This window comes from Athene noctua, chromosome 5, assembly GCF_965140245.1.
Source record: "Athene noctua chromosome 5, bAthNoc1.hap1.1, whole genome shotgun sequence".
NCBI lineage: Eukaryota > Metazoa > Chordata > Aves > Strigiformes > Strigidae > Athene > Athene noctua.
The window spans coordinates 14,033,434-14,059,483 of record NC_134041.1 but is presented as its reverse complement, the minus strand read 5'-3'; the positions used below and the strand labels follow the sequence as shown (position 1 = coordinate 14,059,483).

The following is a 26,050-nucleotide window of genomic DNA, read 5'->3' as shown; positions in this document are numbered from 1 at the left end:
CACAGTCTCTGTTCATATTGACAAGAAATGATGGTATTGTACAACAGATGAAACCCTCAAAGTCTGCTTCATTTTGTGATTAGACACCTGCCTTAAACTGCAAGATGTCCTCCATCTTTTGTTATACATCAAGTAACCACCACTGTCGTCTTGAGCCTATCAAACTCAAGTGTCACACTGAAGGGTTTGATACCTTCTAGCCTTTTCTCATAGGGATATCCGAGTGGAAAACATATCACAGCACCTGAGAAAGGGAAGGAAATTCTGAAGCCACAGAAGACCATCTCGACAGGGACAGTCTGCGTTCTACTGCAGGCACTGTGTTGTATCGACATGGCAAAATCTCTCTGATAAAAAAGCAAAAGAAACTTCCTGCTCTGAAGTTTTATTAAAGGTATTTAATATTATTTTGTTGACCTGAAACTCAGCCCAAGTTTATTAACAGTTATGAACTTCCGGCAAACAGCGTTTGCTGTTATGCAAACTTCTAACAAGCTGTGAGCAAACCTGAGCCATATTCCACCATGGACATCAGCAACAGTAATTCTGAAGAAATTTGATGTTTGAATTTTATCTACGTTCAGACATGAGGCTCCAAACAGAATCACAGTGTGCCAAATGACACAAAGCAGTCCAAGGAAAATTTACATAGATCTTGACAAATCAACTGTTGTGATTGAGACAGTCCAAGTGTAACCCAGCTTCCCAGGCACCACTAGTGGTTCTCAAAGACTCTTAAGACCTGTTTCCCTGCCAGAAGAAACCCTGTCCCTGTTGCATTGATTCTTTCTGTGTCCCTGTGAAGTTCCTGGGACACTGACTTAGAGGAATATGGATGGGAAACAGACATTAAAGTGGGAACCTCTTGTTCCTGACAAGCAGAAGACAAATATCTGTCCTGTCAACACCACCCTATATGCCCTGACACCATGGCAGAAGGTACTTAGAGAGGAGCAACTCTGGAGGTAATGAGGTGAAGGGTGTAATTTAAACTTCACAGATTTCTGGATATGAGCCGGGATATGAAGTTACTCTACATAGACACTGGGAGAGGGTTGAAGGGAGAAGAACTGTGCAAAGTGACACAAGAGCAAATGTATCTAGTTACTTAAGATATTAAAAAAAAGTTGCCATCAAGAGAGTAAGGACCTAGACAAGTGTTCCAGCAGAAAGAGTGGGAGCAAGGAATGTATCCAGTTTTAAGACAAATTAGTCAAGATATATGAAAAAGCCATATGACACAGACTGCAGTGATAAAACAAGACAACACAGCATTATATTACAGTCTAACCACCCTAGTTGCAACTTCAGAATTACACAGTAATAAACTCCATCATCAACATAAAATGTTACTTCAAACACAAATTTCTTTAAAGATTGAGCTTCTCAAATTATGAAGTAGAACCCCCAAACCAGTTTATTATAGATTTACCAAATTTGAAAACAAAATCCAGTAAACTTAATCAAGACAGCTTTCATCCCAGCCAAGCAGGAGTCAGAATGTCACAGCCGTGCAAAAGCAGCAGCCTCAAATAAAAGTGTTTTCATCTGTACTGGGCAACTGTAATCAGCACTTCCAGGGTACATTTAATGCACTACATTTATTAAAGCACACTCCCCTTACCAGATTCACCCGATGTAATGAAACAAGCTTCTGTGGAGAGATCGCAGGATTGTCACTGCTGCCGTGTACGTTTTCGATAGCTTCGCGCTGACCTCTAGTGTCAGCAGGGTTGTATTACCGCACAGCAAATCCTGATGCAAGATGCAAGCCATTCCTTCTTGATTATCTCTCACAAATCGTACCACCGACATATACAAATGTGAAAATGTGAACTCTCCTTCACTACTTTCATACATACAACCACACTAAAGCTGACGAGTCTTCTCCATCACCCAGTGTACACATTCTTATTTCCGCAGGCAGTTAACACAGCCATGGGATGGCATCCCCCTGGGCTGCACAGCTGTGCAGAACATGCACGTTTACACAGTGACATTTGCAATGCGTAATTCCCAAGGCAAATCAAAGACTACTGATTGCCAAGGCATTTAGGAGATATTTGCCAACTTGAAGAAAACTTTACTGGTTCTCAGAGGGTGACAGCTCCGTGCCAAATTGCCTCCACTCCCCTCCCTTTTCCCCACTGCCTCTTGTAACAGCTGCACAATAAGTAATTACAACAATTTTACTCTAACAGAACATCTTTCCACATGCCGTACAGCCCCAATTCTTTTCATAGTTTGTTGGGTTTTTTTTTTTTAAATCTCACTTTAGTCCATGCTCATACCTGAGAAATTTTTTACATAAAACGTGAAAAGTTCAGTACACTTAGGAGTGATGAAAGGAATTAGAAATCTTCTCAAATTTAACTGAGAAGCTCAATATCAGGCTTGGCTTCACAGAATGTGAACAAAGAAGTATCTTGGCTTTTTAAACCTAGTCCCTTTAAAATAACTTCAGACATGTTTCACAAAATCCTTATTTTGACTTTTGATAGACACATGAGGCACAAGCCATGAAAGCTACAATCCACCTGCCACCGTTATCTACCTTACACAGTGGTTTTGCTACCTATATCCAATCCTGTAACTTCTAAAAAGAATTATTTCATAAATCTTAACAAATTTCAGTATTTGTTTAGCTGTAATGCTATCAGAAGCTTTGCCTTCATCAAAAGGTAGCAAATATTATTATTCTGGCCTGATACTTTAAAAGAGCTAAAATTCACATTCAGATTCCTTATGACATGACAGAAAATGAAACGTGTCATTGTAGTTCTCAATGTTTAACATGACTTGGTTTTAGTTTCATGTTGAACATTGTCAGACCTAGAACTCAAGGAACCATTAGAAATAACATTTCTTCTTGTTTCTTTTTATCAAGTACTAATTCTTCTTGAAGTGGAGAAGTTTTCTTGTTTAATGAGACTTGCTACCTTTCCCTTCTTCACCAAACTCCCATTATTCTCTGAGTAAATAAATGGTCATAAACAATATACCCCAGCATATATATATATATACACAATAAAATCCTTTGGGAAAGGAAGTCTGGTGACAAAAGGAGCAGAAAACAACAGATTCAGGGAGAATATCACTTTAGCCAAAGCATTTAAAGATAAAAACATCTATCCAATATTGCTGGGTTGGATTAGTGACCCAAGAGAAGAAGCTTGGATGACAAAAAGTTTAAACCTGCTAGGACATTCTGACTAGAGAGCAAGTTTGAAAAATAAAGTAAAGAGTGGAGAAGTAGAATTGACATTCTTCTAAATAGAGATGGAGAATATGTCAAGATATGTAACGTCTGACAATATTATAGGGAACAACAAAAAGGAAATAATCCAAAAGTGTAAAAATAGAACAAAATAGGACAAAATACCAGTGGATGAAAAGCTGGGCAAAAGATGCTGAAAGAAAAAAGTTGGACAGGAAGCCCTTTTGGACATCATTTTTCCATCAGTAGCATTCTGGGATTGGATCCCACAGATCCAGGCTTCCTCCCACCCAGAATCTTTGGGATCAAATACAGTCTATAACAATTCAAGCCTCACTGATTTAAAAAATAAACACCACCTGTATTTTTTACTAACACTGCTTCCTGAGTCCCTCTTACTAATCAACTGTTCACATTCCTTTACCAGAAAGCACTGACAGGATTTAAAATAACCTGAATTATCTCTTAATGGTGCATTTATGTTTTAAAGAAGGCTGAAGTCAAGCCTCAGCCCAGTTTCTAATGTGCCCGTAAAACGTTTCCAGAACCAAGTGTCCCTTTTGCTGATTAAGTCGGTTTTCAGTAAAACAGAGTAAAGAGGTAAAAAGATAAAAGTGCATTCAAAAGCCAGGTATGTAAATCTCAACAGCATTTAGATCTCTGAAAATAAAAAAGCGTGCCAAAAAAAAAAAGTGTACGCATTTCCACTAAATGATTTCCAAGCATTTTGCTCCAACTTAGGGATTTGTGTGTAAGATTTAGTCAGCCATTCTTGAAACTGTCAAGATACTTAACTATGCAAAAATTAAGGGCTTTATCTCGCCTTTAATTCTGTCTGTAATTTTACATTATTTTTTCTTTCCTTTCTTTCTAACTTCTGGCTTAAAACTGGGGCACTGTTTTAGAATTCAATCACACCATGGAAGTGTCATTTTAATGGAGATGAAAGAGCAATATTAACTGACATCCAAATCTTCTGACAAACAGAATTGCATGGGAGTGAGCAATGATTGAGATCTTAATCACTTGTCGGCTGTCGCATTGTGATGACTTGCATTTTCAACTAATCTGGCTTGAGTAATGAGTGAAATTTCTAGCTGAGTGGTGACTGGCATTCTCTGAATGAATCCTTTCCTCATATTTCATTTTCATGGGTGACTGATCACAGCCAGTATATGAAAAACTGACATGTGTTAATTGAACAGATTTGTGACAGGTGATTAGTTCTTCTTTCCTAAAGAGTCCTAGAGCTGTTTAATTGTTTAAAAATGATAAAACTTTTTTTTTGTCATCACCACTGGTCCTTGACTCTAAGATTTCAGCTTTAGGAAATGGCTTCAAAGGTGCAAACTAAAGCTACATGAACCCTATAGTCTTTGATTCCTGACAGTTTCTCTTTGTTTCACTGCCTTTTGGGGAGGAAGAGAAGGAAGAGGTGAAGGGCAAAACAACCTGGTTGGGAAGAAGAGTGTCTCTGAGGATAAATCTTCCTTCTTTGAGTATTTTTTTAAGGCAGCCTTTGAAACCTTCCAAACTACACACTGAAAGATGAAGGACATCAAGGAATTCATGGGAAAACTCTACCAGGTGCTTGGCAATCAGCTCAGCCACATGTGCTGAAAGCTGAACTCCTCAGACTACTGTATGAGAGCCATCCCGTTACAGTACTGAGAGCCAAAACCACAGGGAACAACAGTTCCCATGGGTACTTATTTCCCTGTCCCAGAGCAGAGCATAGCACACCTCAACATCTCAAGAAACGATGCTCTAGTCTAGGATCTCAGGGTTCTGGGCTATGGACACCACACCCGAAAGATCTATAGCAGCTTATTCCTGTAGAGCCAGGAGCCTGGGAGGTAACCTGCACGGACAGAAGCCTCCAGAAGTACGGCTTGAGCCAGGACTGCAACAGCTGCAGGACAAAAACAGCTCCCAGAGGGATGGCTGGCACAAGACTCGGAGCTTTGAAGCCCAAGCCAGAGACAGACTGAGCAGCAGAGCCTGCAGGAAAGCAACAGGACATGGGATCCTCCTTAACCTAACCAGAGGGTCAGCACCACAAAGGGCTCCCATGAGCATATTACATGGCAGGGGCATCACATATTGAGAGCTGCTGGGAACAGAATTTCCGAGAATTTTTAGTTTTCTGGAAATTGGAAAGTTTAGATACCTACAGAACAGAATTCACTAGTTTTGAGCAGCTCCACTCTCTCTTCTATGCCTTGAAGCCTACCCCAAGAAAACTAGTGGAAGCTGCCAGTCATATACTTGCTGGTAGAAGCAGCCAACAAAGGACTTTTGGCTATTCAGATAGTCACCTATTGTTCTCGTTCCTCTGTGCTAACTGCCGCCTGTCCAACCCTCCTGCTTTGCCCTTAGCTTCATGCCAGACCTATTTTCTCTTCTGCTTTGACTCCCCCACTTCCCTCTCAGAAAAGCTTTCTTTTCAAGTTGGCTTTCCTTTTAGCTTATCCTTTACTAATCCTTGGCTGACTTTTTCAGATATTACCATAATGATAAACACCTTTGTCTCAGTTCCACAAGACCGTATGAGGACTACAAAAGCCACAGCTGGCTACAGTGGCACTTATTCAGCTAGACGGCAGCTTCTTCCCGTACAGACAGAAGTTCCTATTTAGTTGTTGTCAGACTAACAGTGAGAAGCAACAGCTGCAAGGACAAGTCTGGTGCAGTTTTAAGGAACTTATGTCACTGGGGTTGGATAGTTTCTTTCATTATAAACTGATGATTGTGATAGCTAGTAAATATTCTGGAAAATTTTCCAAGTTCTTCAGAGCACAGGCTTTAGACAATTTGATAAATTTGTGCAATTACTCATCAGTTCCCTTGCTAAATACTTGCCCTTTCACTGACGATCTCAGATTGAAACTTTAGTGATCAACTATGACATCTCGAAGCCAAGGGGCAAAAGAGAAAAAAAGCAAATAGACATGCTTAGCCTTAACAATCCTTAAACGTTGTACACTCAAGCTCCACTAGAAAAATATATGCCAGAAAGAATACAGTGATGACACTTAATGGCAAACATCAAAATAATTCATGCAATAGTATATAGATAATGTGCAGGAAAAATAGAGGATTAATTAATTACATTGTAACACTTGTCGCGAGAGATTCTTTCATTTATCAGACACACACATTTGCAGAAACACAGGCAAGTTTTTGAGACTGCATGCTGGACAAATATTGCTTCGCTTACATCCAGAGACTAAAGTACTCAAACTGTAGACTACATAAAATGAGATATTATTTAATCTTGTAGTAATGTACCTGTTAAAAACTCACCTAATTCAATATCTCTTATCCCCATGTATGTTTCAAGAAGCTCATCCACTTTTTTAATTGCTTTTTCTTCAACTTCAGTTGGCTTTGTTGAAATAAAGGGAGAAGAAGAGCACAAGCATGATATATCCATGTAGATTTCAAAATAACCAGCAATTAGCCACTGATTATCCTCCCATCCTAGACACCTAGACTTACAAAACCTATAAGTAAACCACATTATTCCGCTCTCTCTCCCTATTCTCACAAACCTGAACCTTCCTCCTAACATCAAGCCACACAGCTCTCACATTCAAACTAAACAGGGACCTTACATCTCCTGCCAATACAGATTTTCATCAAATCCTCATCAGCTTTAGACGAACCCAGAATAAACAACATTTCTTCCTCCTAATCCTGGTTTTACACATATTCATATCAACTTACATTATTAGGCTCTCCTAACAGCAACCAGTCCAGTACACTTTGCAGTGTCAGACACAGAATGAATTCTTCAAGGATAATTGAAAAGAGGAAAGTAGGGGGGGGGGGGGGGGAAAGGCAGGGGGACAGTTGGTCTCATCTACCTTAAATTCATCGATGTAATCCATAACATCTAAATATAGGCTCTCTGTTTCCAGATTCCTCAGCCCTAGTCTGCTAGACTACCCTGCTAGTCTTCAACCTTTTATAAGCATTTCTTCCTGCAGAAGGCAGTCTTCTTAAGTCCCACAAGCTTTGTAGCATCCATATTTTTCCTTCCTACTTTACCTTATCAAGCTTAGGGAAGAATAAATCAGGTATCAGATGATTAAACTACTGAAACACCCCAAAATAACTATACCATTTCCTCCACAGTAGCAGGGCCTTTGGTCCTCAGCCGAAGTGTTTCTCTCCCTCTGGAGATTTTAGCCTCTGGCAGAGTTACACCTTTGGACCTTGGTTCCAGCTTTTCTAAAGACAAAACAAACAACAACAACAAAAAGAAAATAATACCAAACAAAACTAAGTATATGGTATGTCAGAATATGATGTATCCTGCTTTGACTATTACATTACCCTCACTTTTTTTTCTAACTAATACCTAGACATATATATAAAATTAATTATAAATTAACTGTTTTATAAGTATAGCTTTGCTAATAGTTCTTGTCTTTAGACTTTGATATCTGCTTGAAGGCCTGAAGCTAGAACTTCCAATGACCAATCTTTCTATGCAGGCCTATTGCATTCAACTTGGTATGTGCACTCTGTGTAATTTTATTTCCCTATTCTACAGAAAAGTAAAAGTATTTATTATTTACTATTAGATAATGGCTGAAGTCATCAGCTAAATGCTCATTTATCCTGGTCTTTACAGGCAGACTATGATGCAGGTTTTAGCACTGCAACACTTCCATCTTTACTTAATGCTGAAACGGTGCAAGCACTACTGCTAAACAGATCATAATGAGCCACGTTGAGCTAACAATTTGCTAACAGTCACACAGCTGAAACATCCATAAGTGATCTGCAGGAGCTCTTCCACTGGCTTCACCAAGGTCATGGATTTACGCCTGATAAATCTCTATCAAGAATATCTGGGTTCACCCAAAATTTTGGGGATTTACATAATTAATCTGGAAAGTGCTAGAAGAGAGGAAATAATTTCCTAAAACTGTTTTTAACTGTGCTATTTTCTCTACCAGATTATTCATCCTTTTAACAGCAGACCTTTCTAATAAACTCTCCTTGAAGGCAAGACTTTAACATGCAATATTAATTTTGCCCAGGTAGATTCCATTCATCATTCTTGTATAAAGTAGTCAAAAATACAGATTATTCTGCTGGCAAAATCTTGAAAAGTAAATTTTAATTGCTTTTACTTTAACAAATAGATATGGCACAGTATCTTACATATATACTTAGGATCAACACTTTTCCTTAATCCTTTTATTGCTTCAAGGGCAGTTTAAAACATCCTTAAGATTGTCATCATTTCTGCTAGACTTATTTGAAAAAGTCATTCCTGATACAACATAAATATTTTTCTAGTTCTGCTATCATTAACAACTTAAAACTCTTGATTTGACAGAACCTTTATCTGTAATACTTCAGACCAAAGCTCTCTGGCCATCACAGAAACTATTTTTAATATTCATATAATTTAAATATAGTGTTTGTGTTATCCTGCCTTTACTTTGTTTCTATTAATTTTTCACCAATTCATAGAGTGACAGCTTGTGACTGGTAAGGACCATTCTTATTCAGACAGGTCTTTAATTCTGTGCTACAAGCCTTATCTAGAGTGGCTGAGGCAGCCTGTGTACACATGGTAGAAAGATATCCAACCAGTAAATTATACTTTTTTCACATTCTGCTGAGAAGAAGAAAAATAAAAGTTAGTAATTTCACACAGAGGTTTGTCTCTTATTTCCATTCCCTCACAAACTTTTGTTGAAACTAACAGGAATTCAGCACCTACTTGTCCAGCAGGATCTGGATCTTATTTGTCATCTCCTTTGGGGCTATTCTCAGCATACTACAGCTTGAATAAATATGTGCCTGAAGCCTAAGTGCACCTAAGGCTAGAGGAGGAATATTCTAATCCATTGGGCACTGCAAACTGTAATAAATTCTGTAGGGTGAAAAATAACATGCATCTTTCAAAAATCTGTCCAAAAATCTCTGATTGCCTCTTAATTTTCAGATAAAAGGTACTGCCATGGAATTAGGAGGTTTCCTTCTCTACACCACAGGCAGACTGAAAGGTATCTTAATCATCTGACTGAAGTAATTACTATTAAATAATGACTGAAGTCAACAATCAAATGCTGATTTACCCTGGTCTTTACAATCAGAATATGTAACACATTTAGCATTGAATACAAATTATAGACCCATATTAAAAAGGTATTCCTATATTACTAATTGCAATGCTAACTGCAATTACTAATTACATATGTAATACGACTTTAGTGTAAGGTGTAACATGCACAGTTACTTAACAGGAATATCAACTTATATCCAAACACGTTAGAGATTAACTCATAGCCCTCATTCTTCACAGAAGCACCAAAAGCAAAAAGAAATCTTTACATTTCTCTCATTTTCAATTTCTGCTGCTATTCTGACACCAAGTGTCAAGACCGGTGTATGACAGCAGTTGTAAACTACTAAGTAAAAAGATTTGAAAAATAAACATTTCAAATTTTTGCTGTTGTGGTGAAGATGGTGATTTTGAACTTGCTGTTAGTGCAAGTATGCACAAGGACTCCTACACACTTATAATTTAGTAGTATTGTGAAATTTTTATTACAGAAAAATGCTACATAGTTTGGGGAATACAAATTAAAACTCAGTCTCTATTGTGACTCCCTGAGCTAAACCTACTTGGTTTTATCACATTTATAAAATTAATACACCTAAGGATTAGGTATGCATTCCTCCTATGTATCACTTTCTCATAGCATGCAGGTGGTAGGTAGAGACAGAGCTTTGCCATACTGCTTCCTTCCAATTCTGAGTATTCCTGCTGTATGATTAGAGATCCACAAAAAAGTTGGGGAGAGGGAGAGCTGGCAGGCATGCAGCAAAGGAGGGTACAAGCTCTTTAGGAGGGACAGACAGAGAAGGAGAGGTGGTGGAGTAGCTCTGTGTGTTAAGGACTGTTATGATTGCTTCGAGCACAGGTGTAGTGAAGACAGGGTGGAGTGTCTTTGCATTAGAATCAAGGGGAAGGCCAACAGGGCAGATGTTGTAGTAGGAGTCTACTATAGGCCACCCAACCAGGACAGAGAGGTGGATGAGATATTTTATAGGCACTTAGGTGAAATCTCACGATCGCTTGCACTTGTTCTTGTGGGCGACTTTAACTTCTCAGACATCTGCTGGAAATACAACATGGCAGAACGAGACCAGTCCCAGAGATTCCTAGAATGTGTGGGAGACAACTTCCTGACGCAGCTGGTGAGTAAACCAACCAGAGAAGGTGCCCTGCTGGATCTCTTCTTTGTGAGCAGAGAAGGGCTGGTGGACGACGTGAAGGTTGGAGGTTGACTAGGGCACAGTGATCACGAAATAACAGAGTTCTCTAAGAAGAGAATGGTCAGGAGACAGCTAAGCAGGACCGACAACCTGGACTTCAGAAGGGCTGACTTTGTCTTGTTTAGGCACCTGCTTGAAAGGATCCCCTGGGAGACTCTCCTGAAGGGTACAGGGGCCCAGGAGGGCTGGGCACTCTTTAAGAAGAAAGTGTTAATGGCACAGGAGCAGGCACTCCCCAGGTGCTCTAAGAGAAGCCGACGCCAGAGAAGGCCACCCTGGCTGAACAGGGAGCTTTGGCTGCAACTCAGGGAGAAAAGGAGAGTTTACAGCCTTTGGAAGAAGGGGCTAGCCACTCACAGTGATTACAAAGAGGCTGTGAGGATATGCAGGGTGAAATCAGAAGGGCTAAATCCCAACTGGAAATTAATTTGGCCTCTGCAATCAAGGACAACAAGAAAAGTTTCTATAAGTATGTCAGTAGCAAAAGAAAGTCCAGGGAGAGTCTCCATCCCCTGCTAGATGCAGGAGGAAACATGGTAACAAGTGATGAGGAAAAGGCTGAGGTGCTTAATGCCTTCTTTGCCTCAGTCTTTAATAGCAAAGTTAGTTGTATTGATGAAATCCAGCCTTCACAGCCAGAATACAGAGACTGGGAGAACGACTCCCCTGCAATCCAGGAGACAGTCAGTGACCTACTGCATCACATAGACACACACAAGTCTATGGGACCAGATGGGATACACACAAGAGTGCTGAAGGAGCTGGCTGGGGTGCTCGCCAGGCCACTTTCCATCATTTACCAGCAGTCCTGGCTGACCGGGGAGGTCCCGAATGATTGGAAATTGGCCAATGTGACGCCCATCTGTAAGAAGGGTTGGAAGGATGATCCGGGAAATTACAGGCCTGTCAGCTTGACTTCGGTGCCCAGGAAGCTGATGGAGCAGCACATCCTAAACACCGTCATGCAACACATGATGGACAACCAGATGCTCAGGCCCAGTCAGCACGGGTTTATGAAAGGCAAGTCCTGCTTGACAAACCTGATCTCCTTCTATGACAGGGTGACCTGCTTATTGGATGAGGGAAAGGCTGTGGATGTAATTTACCTTGACTTTAGCAAGGCTTTTGACACTGTTTCCCACAGCATTCTCCTGGCAAAAATGACTGCTCGAGGCTTGGACAATCGCACACTTCGCTGGGTTAAAAACTGGCTGGACGACCGGGCCCAGAGAGTTGTGGTGAACGGAGTTAAATCCAGCTGGCAGCTGGTCACAAGTGGTGTCCCCCAGGGCTGGGTGTTGGGGCCACTCCTGTTTAACATCTTTATTGATGATCTAGACGAGGGGATCGAGTGCACCCTCAGTCAGTTTGCAGATGACACCCAGTTGGGTGGGAGTGTTGATCTGCTCGAGGGTAGGGAGGCTCTGCAGAGAGACCTGGACAGGCTGGAGCCATGGGATGAGGCCAACTGGAGGAGTTTCACTAAGGCCAAATGCCGGGGGCTGCCCTTGGGCCACAACAACCCCCAGCAGCGCTACAGGCTTGGGGAGGAGTGGCTGGAGAGCTGCCAGTCAGAGAGGGACCTGGGGGGGTTGATTGACAGCCCGATGAACAGGAGCCAGCAGTGTGCCCAGGTGGCCAAGAAGGCCAATGGCATCCTGGCTTGTGTCAGCAATAGCGTGGCCAGCAGGGACAGGGAAGGGATCTCACCCCTGTACTCGGCACTGGTGAGGCCGCACCTCGATTCCTGTGTTCAGTTTTGGGCCCCTCACTACAAAAAGGACATTGAATGACTCGAGCGTGTCCAGAGAAGGGCAACGGAGCTGGTGCAGGGTCTGGAGCACAGGTCGTACGGGGAGCGGCTGAGGGAACTGGGGGGGTTTAGTCTGGAGAAGAGGAGGCTGAGGGGAGACCTCATCACCCTCTACAGCTACCTGAAAGGAGGCTGCAGAGAGCTGGGGATGAGCCTCTTTAGCCTAGTAGAAAGCGACAGGACAAGAGGGAATGGCCTCAAGTTGCGCCAGGGAAAGTTCAGACTAGATATTAGGCAGCATTTCTTTCCAGAAGGGGTTGTTAGACATTGGAATGGGCTGCCCAGGGAGGTGGTGGAGTCCCCATCCCTGGAGGTGTTCAAGAGTAGGGTCGATTTAGAGCTTAAGGATATGCTGTAGGTAGGAACTGTGCTAGGCGAACGGTTGGACTAGATGATCTCCAGGGTCCTTTCCAACCTAGATGATTCTGTTATTCTGAGGTGCTCTAGGGAATCACAAACTCTTTTCTGCAGCATCCTTCTGCATTAGAGAGCTCAGTCCTCAGTAAATACAGAAATAGAAAAATCTGACACACAAATGAACAGGGATTATGTATCAATAAAGGAAAAGAGGAGGTTTGAGGATCAGTACATTAGTGATCCATGCTTTAAAACTGTATCTATATAAGCACAATTCCTGTACTTGTTTTGCATGATCGTGTAGTGGCAAAGGAATTGAGAAACTGAGACTCAGGCTGAGCAAGCCCACACTAGGATGACTGCTCGAGAAAGCAAAATGGAAGAAAATCCATTCATAGATTTTCCACTTCAAAGAAAAAAAACAAATGTATTTTCTTGTAGCAGTTATGTTACCTTGGGTGGACACCTGGCTACAATGGACACCTGGCTGCAATCTGAAAGCAAACTTGCAGTGCAATGCAATGTTGGGATTTCAATATCCAATGAACAAGGCGGACAGTCAGGTCACTCACCAAATGCCTTCATAGGCTCTATCAACTCCAGCTTAAACATATGACCTTTCTCCAGATCCTTTAGCATTTTGGCAACTTCATAATGCCGACAATCTGACACATTTCTTCCATTTATAGTCTCTATGTGATCACCCACGCAGATCACTTTGATTTGGTCCATGAGGCTACCTTCTTTGATCCGCTATTGTTTAAAGAAAAAAAAAACAAAACCACACACCATAATTACAATTATTTCTTTAAAAGGTAAAGAGTGACACCAGAGAGTTTCAAGAATTTCAGTTAACAACATTACCATTGAGCTTATTATATTGGCAGTGCATTCTGTTGATAAGATTTTCATAAAACATACTTTGGAAAGCATTCTTTTTCAAGCTATTTTAATAAGCATTGACTATAAAATCAATAGGAAAAAAAATACAATCATACTTTAGAAATTACAGCTTCTGAATAAGCTAATATTTTTGTGCCTTAAAAGTGAACTCAGACATGTCAGTAATGTGAATGTTTAATTGAGGTTTGGGTTTTTATTTTAATAGCCTGACAAGAATAGGAACAGAACTTTTCTCAGGTTTGGTCCAAGGACATATGAAAATGTGTGTGATAGGCTAAAAAATTACATACAATAAAGGGCTAGTCTTAATAAGACCCATCTATACTGATAAAACTTCTGTTTTCCTTATCAAGCTATACAGCTGCATGTTAAAGTATTTCCACTGAAGTAACAATAAAGAAATTCTTCTAGATGCCACCTCATGGAATACAAATACAAATGGTCTAAAGGTCATAAAACATAACAGAAGTTAGTGTTCATAGTTTTTGTGAAGTGGAATTTAAAAAGCGAGAAAAAAAACCTTTAAAAGATCTCTATGATGTATCAACTAAAGGACACTTAAAATTTCAGTGATTCTGCTTATTGTTGTTATATGCTGTCATCTTTTTTTATCATGTGCTTAAGTCATGTAAGCCGTTATCCCATGGCTATTTACTAGAAAAGCTATGACATAGTAGAATATCTTCAATTTTGTAGAGATTAATTTCTTTCTAGTACCTTCCCAAATAACATACTTTTCAATAAAGACTGATCTTGCTCAGTTGGAGTGCAGTAACAGTGGGACAAGGAAGATAAACATATTACCACCTACTGCTATAACACCTAGCCTAGCTGCATAACCATCTCAGAAACCTGCCTCTAGTTTCTGTGCGCATGTCTGAGCCCACATACATGCCTCCATCTGAGAGAGTCAGTGGGAAGTGTGATAGTGCTCAGTGTCCTATAATATGTTGCAACAATTTTTAGCTTCAGGCTGAGTTTAACTCTTTCTAACACTTTTTTCTTTAACCTAGATTAAAACCAAAAAGAAGCCTCATGCTGAATGAAGGGGTAGGTATCGTACAAACACCAGAAACTCAGTCCCAAAGTCTCTTCCCAGGTGCCAGGATTCAAACGCATGCCTATGAGACTTCAATTAAAGTTTATTCTATGTGTTGAATTAATTTTTATTTAGTTTTTCTGCTTCACTTGGATCCTAACACCACAACTATTTAAGTAACATTCACTGGCTATGTTATTTGTATCATATCAAACATTTTTTTCATATGACTTAGTTTTTATCATCACTCCAAGTTAACTGTCTAGAGACAACCAAGCTACATTGTCACAGTAATTAAGATGCAATTGAAATTGCCTGTATTTCAAGTGCTCTAAAGTCCGTTTAGAAGCTAGGATCTGCATTTCCTATGCAATGCCTAAAATTAATTACACCGCTCCATTCTATAATGTCTCCTTATACACCAGTCAGTCATGCTTGAAGTTCTACTGTTATTCTTTGAATGGCTAATTTGATTCCATAATACATCTTCCCATCTGGCCATGTACCCAGAAAACAAATTTGTGAAAGTAGAATGATACCAAGTTCTGTTCTTAGTGAGGCAAAACAACATTAGATTTCATAGGAAAAGAACATATAGTTCCAAGTGTCAGGTTTAAAAACAGGCCAAATTATATACCAAGCCTAGGAACTGCCCTGTTACTCAAACTACAATAAAATGACTACAGCCCATAACAGCTTTTAACAACCCACAGATAAGTAAATTTAATATTAATTGTTAATGGAACATAATAACAATTTTTCAAGGAAGATAAATATATAAACAAGAATTATATCAAACTTGGAAGTAGAAACATTTACCTAGTAATAAAAAAGATCCAGCTTTTACTTTTGCATATTTATTTTCTATGCTATTTTAAAAAAATCCATTAGCTAAATAGACAACAGCAACAAAGTAAACTCCTAGAAACCTCCTTTAAACTGATGCATTCCCACAAAGACTGCACCGTTTTCATTATACTGCTTATTATTAGACCAGTACAAGGACAATGATCTATTTGTTCAGACAAGTTTTATACGATTTACTAGAAATTACAGCTTGTCTTGATAATGTGATGAGGGTTTTCCAGTCTGCTCCAATTATGCAGTGGTCTATGTGATGGCTGTTCTCTCTCTCTCCATATCAAGCACAGATAGAGTAACCCTCTGTACACTGCTGCACATGTGAACTTTAATCACTGAAGCACTGCTTTCAACACCTTCTTTTAAAATGCCACATAAGCAGCAGCGTGACTGAATGTTACAGGATGCATGGATGCTACCACTTGAAATTCAGAGTTATGCGTCTGTAAACATTAAAAAATGAGGCTATGGTTTTTCCAAAATGCTTACTGAAACCTTCACTGCATCTCAGCTTTCTGAAGCATGGTCTCAATCACATTTTTCCACAACAAAGACAAGCAAACCTATTTCTGAACCACATCTTGTTTTATACCATAGTAGCTAAGGAATGAATTAAGAATACAGCCTCTCGATACAAGAAGCTCTGTTTATAATAGCAATGAGAACAGTGATTGGGACACCAGTAATCGAAGGTTAACTGCCAGTGCCTCACTAATAATGGTTAATTGGAGTAGGTTAGAGCAGAGCATCTAAAAAAAGGCAGAAAATGTGATTAAGGGTCCTAATACCTAGTCCAGCAAGAAGGGCAGCATCATTTCCTCAACCTCTACTTGTCTCAAAACATACTATCTGGAGGTCATATAGAAGACAAGGAGGAAAGCAATTATGATCAATATATTGTACACATTACTGCCCATAGTTGCAACTCAAATTAATTGTGGTAAATTGTGTTAATCCATATCCTTAGCATCTTTGATTTCACCCTACCTAAGGCAATGATACTGGAAAGCCAAAAAAGCACTATACTTGCACCTATTCTTATAGAGCACAAAGACTTCTGCCCTGTGAACAGTCATAAAGTCTGAAAGAACATGATCTCATTATCACATGAGTGACAGAAGTTCTATAAGCACCTAATCGATGACATCAGAAAATCGCTTAAAAAAAGGAGGGGGCAGATGCAAGCAGTATCTAACATCTACACTTCAGGGTAGGTCAGAAAATACAATGGCCACATTGTAAAGCTGATAACACATTACAGAAGCAATGAACAAATGAACTAATTTTGAATGACATGAAGTACAGAAATAGCTGAACTGATTTTGGATTACGTACCTAAATAAAAGCAACTTTATTTTTTACTTACCATATATATAATAAAAGATTTTATAGTTCTAAAGGATCATTAAACCAACAATTAACCTGTTATAGTAACAGAAGCTTCTATAGAACAAAGTATTCCACTGGTAAACACATTTACCTTTATAAACGGACAGCCTGTTCCATTGTCTGTAATGGTAAGCCCAAGTACATCATCAGTTTTAAGAACTTCCACTTCTTTTCGTTGTCCTTTTATGTGGGCAAATATGAAATCTTCAAGGCCAATTTGTGCACCTAAGAGCTTGTCCATATCAACTTTATGAGTGTTCAAAGTGCAAAACATAATCTGTGCGTGAGGAAAGCAAATACATTATCTTTAACAGTATATTAGGTTTGGTGAGCTTGATAAGAAGATAAAAAGGAGAGCATAGTTCTGGCCTCTCTGACAGATCCATAGCTGAAATGATGATAACTCTCCTTCTCCAGCTGACCCAGAAGAGGTAACAGTCTCCATCCATGCATATGACAGGAAGCATCAATAGTTCAGACTCTGCAGACAAGAGCTGGCAGGAAGCAAAGGAAAGACATATATCTGTGTGAGCAGCCTCTCACGGCCTGTCTCAGCACACCAACTCTGACATTGGCATCTTGAGCTACAGCAGAACAGCTTGTTCCAGAGGTTACAGTGAGCAAACTGAAGAGTCACCACCATCTTTTGCTTCATCGTTCACCCACCTCAAATTCCAATCATCACCACTAGGGACTGCTTTAAAGCAATTGTAGGGGGGGGGGGGGGGAAGAGCCTATCAAAACAAAAGGGTAATGAAAGAGCATGAAATGTTTTATATTGCTCCATGTGTTCCCCCACTAAGCTTGGAGCTCGTCTCTGATGGGTTTGCTTAGTTTCCTACCCCTTCTCCAGCATAAATGGGGGTCATCTCTGTTCCAGCTTAGTAAAAGCAAGGCTTAGGACAAAAGGCAAATTGGTTCGTTATAAATCAGCCTTTCTGAGGGATTTCCCTTCAGCACTGGGTGTTAGGCACCCCTTTTTCTCTCTACATGTATACTAGTGGTTCTTTATTTTAGGGTTAGTCTCTGGGACACAGATGATGCTTTTGCCACATGGCGCTGCATGGTGGAAGGTGGCCAGTCTGGGCAGGCCTGGGCTTTCTGCTTTTCAGGTACAGGCTGTACTGAACAGCCTAGCCAAAAAAGAAACAACCCAACCCAATGCTCCCCCTCACAGCTAGAGTAACTACCCCTCCCCAACTCCTTTCCAGGCTGTAGCTGGGGAGGAGGGAAGCCCCCCACAGCCTCCTCCTGGGCAGCACCCAAAATGGAGAAACTGAGCTCCAAAAGAAACTTAGAGAATCCCTAAAATCTACTTCACTGAGGCAAAGAGAGCCCCTAAAGACCATCTTTCACTTGCAGCTGGAAACAGGGAAGAGGAGACTTGCCACCCCATTTGGCCAGCCAGCACAGGTGTCAAAGCCACAGCTGCAAACCACCGGACAAAGGCTCTGCTGCCAGCAGTATGCACATGGCTCTGACAGGACAGGAGATAAAAGTAGATACTCTTCTACCCCCTGCCTATATCTGCTGGACATTATTTTCCTTCAGAGCGCACCGTGGATTCCCTTGCAGCCCACTGCCCACACAGCTCAAATTAAGAAGTATAAAAAGCAATGCCAACACATGAAAAGAACACAGTGGGAAACCAGCCTAGCATTTGAGAAAAACAGCAGGAAGACGTCGCTCTGTGACCTTTATGTTTGCTACCACTCCAGTGGCAGTCCCTGGGGAGCAGTGGGCGAGGCCAGCTGCCCCAAAACCCAGGCACAGACCTCTGCCCACAGCCTGCCAAACCTACCGCTGCTTCACTGGAAACCGGGGGTCTCCTGCCTTCCTGCCTTCCCCCACTACACTTGGAAGAGTTACAAGGTTTTCTGCACCAGAACACTTAAACTACCTTTACTTTCCTTCCGGCACACTGGACAACAGCAGAAAAATTGAAATGAAAGTCACCGACCTATTCAAATCGCTTTCAGGTCAAATGAGGGGCGAATACTTTTCCTTATGTATTTTGCCAAGGGCATTTAAGTTTCTGAAGCTTTCTAGAACTTAGATTCTATAACTATTGGGGGGTTTGGTTTTAAACACTGGAAGTTTTGTTAGTGAGATGGTGTTTCTTGATGAGAGGGGGGGCTTGTTTAGTTATTGGTTTAAAAAAACCAAGCAACCCAAACAGCTCTACTCCAAAGCCTAATTGCTTGTCTCGTACAACCCCTCAAACTTTGACTGTGATCTAACAATTTAACAATTAGAGTCACAATAGCACAGCCTTAACAGACATTTGTTTTATTTTCTCAGCTAATGCAAAGTTTTTCAGCTAACTGATAAGTAGTAATATCATCTAGAGGAATTCAGCTGGCTTTAAGTAGAAAATTAAATTTTAATTTATAAATAATCATCTCTAATAATCAGCTTTTTTTTTTTTTAACCAAGAAGGTTCAATTGGAACAGACTATATAAAGTTCACAGATACATTTTCAGCGTGGTCTCATACATAACTTGTCCAGTTCACAACTGCAACTCAGTTCTTGTTCTTACAATGAACAAGCACTGTATCTTTACATTTTAGACATTAGCATCCTTCATCTGACCTTGTCAAACAGACAATCATCTAGTAACTACTGTCACACTTTTGAATAGATAAAATTGGCAACAGAGCAGAAATGTGATATTTAGAAACCCGATCCAGAGTTTCTCCTTTTAGACCTTCATCTGGATGGCATTCCTACTACAGCCTATAAGTCTGCAGAATTTTCTGTGAGTCAGTTCTGTGCTAACCACAAGGTTGAGAGAGCATCAGCCAGTCAAAAATAAAACTTAAATCATTCTTTATCCTCTCTAGTGAACAACTGCTTTTTTCTCAGAACAGATATATGCAGAGAGTAATGTGCTAAAGAGGTATCTACCCAGGATAATATACAGTTACACCATCTATCAGTTACAGCACAGCTTTATTTGTACGACTGAAACGTGTCAATTAAAAAACCTGTATTTTTTCATTGATTTTACTTAAGTTTAATATAAGTACCTAATAATAGATTATACACTTAAATACCTAAACAACATCTATACTATAGTACACCTTCCATTCACTGAAAGCTTGGTATATTTTTAATAATAATTTTCTTGCCCAGAAACGAAGCAGGAAAAAACAAAAAATCAATGTGCAATTTTTATTGTTAAGCCTTTTCTCTCTCTTCCTACCCTCAACCTTCATATGGATTTTAACTCCACATACCAGTGCTGTGACATTTCATACCAACTTTAGCAAGATATTATAAATCATAACTGTTACATCAGTCACGAAGTATCTAGGATACCTCCTTCAGCTGAGAGAGTTCTCTTGTGCAGCACACAGAACAAGGAAATTCCATTCAGCTGGCAAGGACTGGGGCTTATGCACAACCTTGTAAAACAGATTTGTCAGATAAGATTACTGACAAATTATTCCCTATTTTCAATAGGAAAAGACTACATTAGCCAATAAAAACGGGGTTACACTCTGTGTTATATAAATGAACTGTATTAGCTAAGAAAAAGAGGGTTACATTATGTGTTATATAAAGTATATATGCAGTACCATATTGTATGTGCTATATATTACATTTTCACCTTCCATATTAAGCCTACACCTTGAGAAGAACTCAAAAGTAAGTTGACTGATAGATGGCATCCTCTGAAGCTATTAAAAGTGCTTTTAAAATCAATATATCTCAGATAACTTTACAGAGGAGATCATAATCACTTTCTGTATTTAAGAGATGGGGAAATGGTAATGCTACTTCTGAGCAAGATGTAACACCCACTGATATCCCTATATACATAGGCATCATTGTACTAAGGAATCACCAACGCATTTTCTAGGTACCTTACTCACTTTATCCTCCCTGAGGAAAATGCGGGAACCTTGACTAGCTGCAGCAACAGGGAGAGTAACCAAGTCCTCCAAGTTTTAGTGTGCTTTTGGTACTCTATCAGGTATGCAACTTTGCCTACCCAATACATTCAAAGCACTATAAAATAAGCATTCAATGTTTTATTGTTCTTTTTTTAAACTCAGAACACAGAAGAATTACAGTGTAAATTCTTCCACACAGCTTAGAAGTATTTCAAAAACAGATCATTATCAAAGCAAGCATCACATGTAATACGGTTGTGAAATTTAAACACTGCTTAGGGGAACAGCAAGCAAACAATTGTTGCCATAGGGTTGGAAGGAGGTGGTCTGTAGGGAGTGTTAAGTTGTTCATTTAAAGGCTTCAATCTGTAGGCAAAATTGTGAACAATTTGTTTTGACAGATAAGCATATACCTTAAAAATTGGAACATTTTGGCGATGAGGATTTCACAAGCTGACCCTTTTCTCTAACCTCCTAAAATACACTTCGGATTTTTTCTTGTTACAAAGTCACTTTTATTCAGAAACCCAAGTTTCAGCAGTGGCTTATTTTTCAGTACTCTTTCATAAAAGTTTAAATTGAACAGGTTTCAATCAAATACTTCTATGAAAGTTTAATGTGGCACAGCCTCACATTATACTTAACTCTTTAGCATGAGACAAGACCCATGGTGCAATAGCCCAGACACAAGCTCAGCAGCTGAACTCTTGTTACTGGAAGACAGAGAGGGAGCAGCATTTCTGCTATCAATGCTACTGGGAAGTCTCCCTTTTCCTGTATTCCCCTTATGAAACAAAATTCCTTCCACCGTGAAATTAAACCCCAACCTCCATGGGCTCTTGACAGACACACCCACTGAGCATTCAACCTACCTCACCAGCCCCACCATACCTCACCTTCCAAAGCAAACAAAATAATCAAAAAGTGCAAATTATGAGTAAACAAACCAAAAGTCCATATAGCTTCCATGGTTTACCATTTCCTTCTCATCTGAACAAGAAATATAGTTGGACTTTCAATATTCACGTTCCTAGTGCCCGATTAGCTACTTCAAACTCTTTAAAGCCCTACCATGTGCTCCCACAGGACCACACCACCACCACCACACACTTTAACAGACCCACACTGTCCTTTGGTTGGTGCTCATTCATTTATCATACAGGCTCCACTTAGCATTTTCACTCTTACAGGGAACATAACAGTCCAAGCTACATTTCCCAATAGTCACTGTGGAGTAATCCTAAATGGCCAAGACCATATATTAATACTTTTTCCAACTACTTTTCCTACTTCATCCTCTATAGAAAAAATCAGGGAGATATTTGTATATTTATGCAAGTAGAAACATACACATAACTGTGGATGGGTTGTGGTTTTAGTTAAGAATTGCATCTTATTTTTTTAGCTCTGTGCTTCCCTCTTGAAAACCTGTTGAAGAAATAAAGTTAAATGTCAAGACCAATAGGATCTACCTCAAACAGCACTCAATAATACAGGCATCCATTGCTAGAAACTATCTTCACTCCTTCTCCCTGTGGAAAGAACATTCACGTTGAACCAGGAAAAGAAAAAATGCTGGTCATGGTAGAAGTCAGAGAGGTAGGCAGAGATGCAGGCTGAGTGTCAGGTTCAAAAGGTATAACTGATATATATTTTCACCTAGGAAGATGGATGAAGAATGAAGTACCTAGACAAGAAAAGGCAAGTACAGGAAAAGCCTCAGAAAGCTGCTGTTATGGCTCACTCCTTCACCGACGCCTAGCAAACATCATAGGAGTGGAGGAGTGTCACCTCTGAAGCTATACCTGTATTGTTCTGTCCCCTTCCTACCCTACTTATGATCCAGCTCTGCACAGAAGGTTTTGTCAGTGTCTGTTCAATAAATCCTGTGTTTTATACAAGCTTCTCTCTGTCACTGTTGGCAGTCAATCACAAATCCTGGAAAGGATTCTCCAGCAGAAGCTAAACTCATCTGGTCCTGTGAGATGTGATACAAAGAGGAAATGAGGTGCTGTAACCATGCAGAGTCGAAAGAAGTGACAGATGACAAGCATAGCTCATCCTGAACCATACTAAAACACTTAAGTACAAGAATCCATACCGTTGCCTACACTGCAGTAAACTCACATATCCTATGGAATATATGTATTTCTGCAACAGTTATCCAAATGCTCTCTATGCTGAGCTCTTCCCCTCACCCCGCGCCCCCCCCCCCCCCCCCTATTTTCCGTCACTACAGAACAGAGATCTCTCTGATAATACTTGTTTCCAAAGGCATTCAGGTATCACACTGCCCATAAGCTTCAGCATAGCTAGGTCACAGAAACTTTCCTAGACAGGTAACACCTACAAACAGCATTTGAGTACCTCAGCGTCTTTCAGTTTGATGAGGTGTAGCTTCTGACGTTATTCTTTACACCAAAAGCAGCTTTGATACATAGATAATACCATTTAAAATATCCAGTTTTTCTTTACTTTCAGCAAGTTCAACAGATGCTAATAAATTCACATTTCATGGTACCCCTTGCTATTCACTGATCTATCCTATATTATCTTATCAATCGAAAATTTTCTGGCAAGACTCTCTGGTCCAGGTTCTTCACCCTGCTGTGACACCTTTACACCAGGAAGTATTTTTGATCCCTATTTTCACTTCATACAACTTAGATTCCTAAAGTCAACTGAATTTCTTCAGTAAAAGATTTTAAGTTCAGTGCCTTCAGTTCTCCATCTATTTTTACCAATAAACTACGTTTAGAAAAAAATAAAACCAAACAAGCAAACAAACAAAAAACAATTAAGAATGTGACAATAGAGAAAAAAAGAAGATACTTGTCTGGTTTAGGACAAGGCTGGTGACTGCCCATGAAACACGTGGTGCTTCCTCTAAAACCTTTGGGGGTGTCAGATTATACATCTAGCAGGAGAAGTGGGAGCACACCATTCATACAAAATTGAATTTCCTGGTGAACACTGTTCTTTCTCAAGTTGGTGAAGCCAAAGATCAGTAACAAAAGTTCAACAGTGGAAAAAAGAAAACTAAAATAGAAGATATTCTGACAATTATGAGAACTTGAGAGTAAAAGGTATAACTAGAGATGGAACAGAACAAAAGGGGAACAGCAGCTCAGTACGGAAAGAAAACAGAGAAGCAGAAGGTCAGAAGGCAGCTGGGAAGTTCTGGAACTAGGTGCACTGGCTGGCAATGGTACTGGTACTTAATTACTTTATGCACCAGTGACTGGTTAAACTGTATTCACTGCTACTGCCACTTTTCTTTTACAATTTACTGATTGAAATGCTGCTAGGTCAAGCCGCAGCAAACTCCCTGAACAAAGTCTGTAGTAGTAGTCTTTACTACTTTAAAAGAGCCAGCTACAAATAAGAAAACAAGCTGTATAGCCCCATGCAGCCACAATGAAAGGCTAGCACCTAGTTTCAATTTGCCACTCAGAGGTTAAGGTTCATAGAACCACCTAGGAAGAACTTGATATGGCCACTATCTTTTAACTAAGAGAAAACAACACATTTACAAACACAAATGAATCATTATCCAAACAAATGTTTAAAACTTGGCTCAGAAGAAAAGATCAAAAAGTCAGCAAGGTTAAAAAATATCCTGTTACTGATTTAAATAACCTCACTTAAAGAGTGGGCTTTTAAAAGTAATTACCTGGCAAACCAGAAAACTTTTCAAACATCACATTCAGTTGGAATTTTAACGTGTAGACAGATTTAAAACATTTATATCCCCCTCTCCCCCACTGCCTTCATTCTGGGCATCGACCCTTATGGATCTAGTGTTGTGGTTGGGGTTTTTTTGAACTGGAATGAATCGCTACAGTCAGTAATTCCTGCGCTGGAAATAACTAATCCGCCCAGCTGCGATAAGAGATGGTTTGACCCAGTGCGGGAAAGCTGTGTTAAAGAGCAGGCTGGCAGCAGGTTAACCAAGACACTAGAGATAGACTGGTTAAAACGGCCACTGTGTTTCCGTTAAATAGAGTTGTGCCTATATTCTTTCCCGTATGGTTAACGCTCCCTTGTAAATAGAAAAAGGGATTCCACACACCCCCCCGCTCCCAAAACGGAAAATACCCACGTCCGCGAAAAATTTGCAAAGGCAACTCCCACCGGCAGGCGCAGCGCAGAACCGCCCCCGAGTCCCTCGGTGGGCGCCGCGGCCCCCCGGCCCTACCTCGGCGGGGTGGATGTGGAAGGCCTCGGCGATCCTGGCGTAGAGCTGGCCGGCGCTGCCGAAGCCCTCCACGCGGCCCGTGGGGCTGCCGTGCGCCAGCTGCGTGTGGAACTGCAGCCGCGACGCGGCCGGGGCCGGGGCCGCCGCGGGGGCCGCCGCGGGGGCCGCCGCGGGGGCCTCGCTCTCCACCAGCTTGAGGGTCTCCTTGGACTTGTCCTTCTTCTTGCCCCGCAGCCCCAGCGGCATCTTCCGCGCCTGTAACGGGCTCCTGCCGCCGCCGGCCCCCCGCGCTGGACTCTGCCCCCGGCGCCGCCCCGGCCATGCCGCCGGCAGGTGAGGCCCGGGCCCGGCGGCCGCCCCGCCCCGCCCCGCCCCGGGCCCGGCGGGAGGCGCTCGGCGCGGCAGCTGCCCGGCAGGTCGGGGGCACCGGCGCTCTGCCCTCCCCGCGCCCCCACCGCGCCAGCCTCGGCCCGAGCGGCACCCCCACCGCCTCCCCCCTCTGCCCACCGTGGAAGCCACAGTTATAAGCCAGAACTAGAGCGGAGGCGGCACACGGGCGTGGGACAGGAGCTACTGCTACAAATAACCCTTCCTGCCCGCGACAGCCAACGGGGCTGCGCCAAGAACGACGAGTCGGCCAAAGACAGCTCCTGCGCTTTTTTCTGGTTGTTCATTGTGTAAAGTGTGTACTGTAAAGTGTACTTACGTAAGTTCAATGTCCTTCCCTAAATTGTACACAAATCCAGACCATTAAAAGTTTACCATCTTTCCACTCACTAGTTCCGAAATTTCTACTAATAAGCAAGTACTAAATATTGCTCAGAATAGGTTTATATCCTCTAAGGATGAATAAAACAACAACCACATAAGCAAAGTTTAAGAGGCTTCCTACTGAACTGGACAAAAGCTTTGTAATACTGAGATTTAACATATATGTATTTGAAGCGGGTATTTTCTAACACTTTGTAGAATTAAAATGTTTCCTTCTCCACCATGGAATAGAGATATGTATTTTATAGACTGAGATATTCATGTTACAGAAGACATCTGTGCTCCAATGTAAC

At 40.9% G+C, this 26,050-nt stretch overlaps 1 protein-coding gene across 2 annotated transcripts in view; it reads right to left on the bottom strand.

Moving 5' to 3' along the window:
- GIPC2 (GIPC PDZ domain containing family member 2) overlaps window positions 1-25,279 on the bottom strand; it is a 94,227-nt gene extending 68,948 nt beyond the window's left edge. For both annotated transcript variants that reach the window (XM_074908161.1, XM_074908160.1), the window contains exons 1-5: window positions 24,987-25,279; window positions 16,979-17,164; window positions 13,268-13,448; window positions 7,344-7,453; window positions 6,524-6,605 (exon numbers count right to left, since the gene is read on the bottom strand). In XM_074908161.1, the coding sequence (XP_074764262.1) occupies window positions 6,524-6,605; window positions 7,344-7,453; window positions 13,268-13,448; window positions 16,979-17,164; window positions 24,987-25,232 (805 nt within the window). In that variant the 5' untranslated portion in view covers window positions 25,233-25,279. The remainder of the gene's footprint in view (window positions 1-6,523; window positions 6,606-7,343; window positions 7,454-13,267; window positions 13,449-16,978; window positions 17,165-24,986) is intronic.
- Window positions 25,280-26,050: the final 771 nt, after the last annotated feature.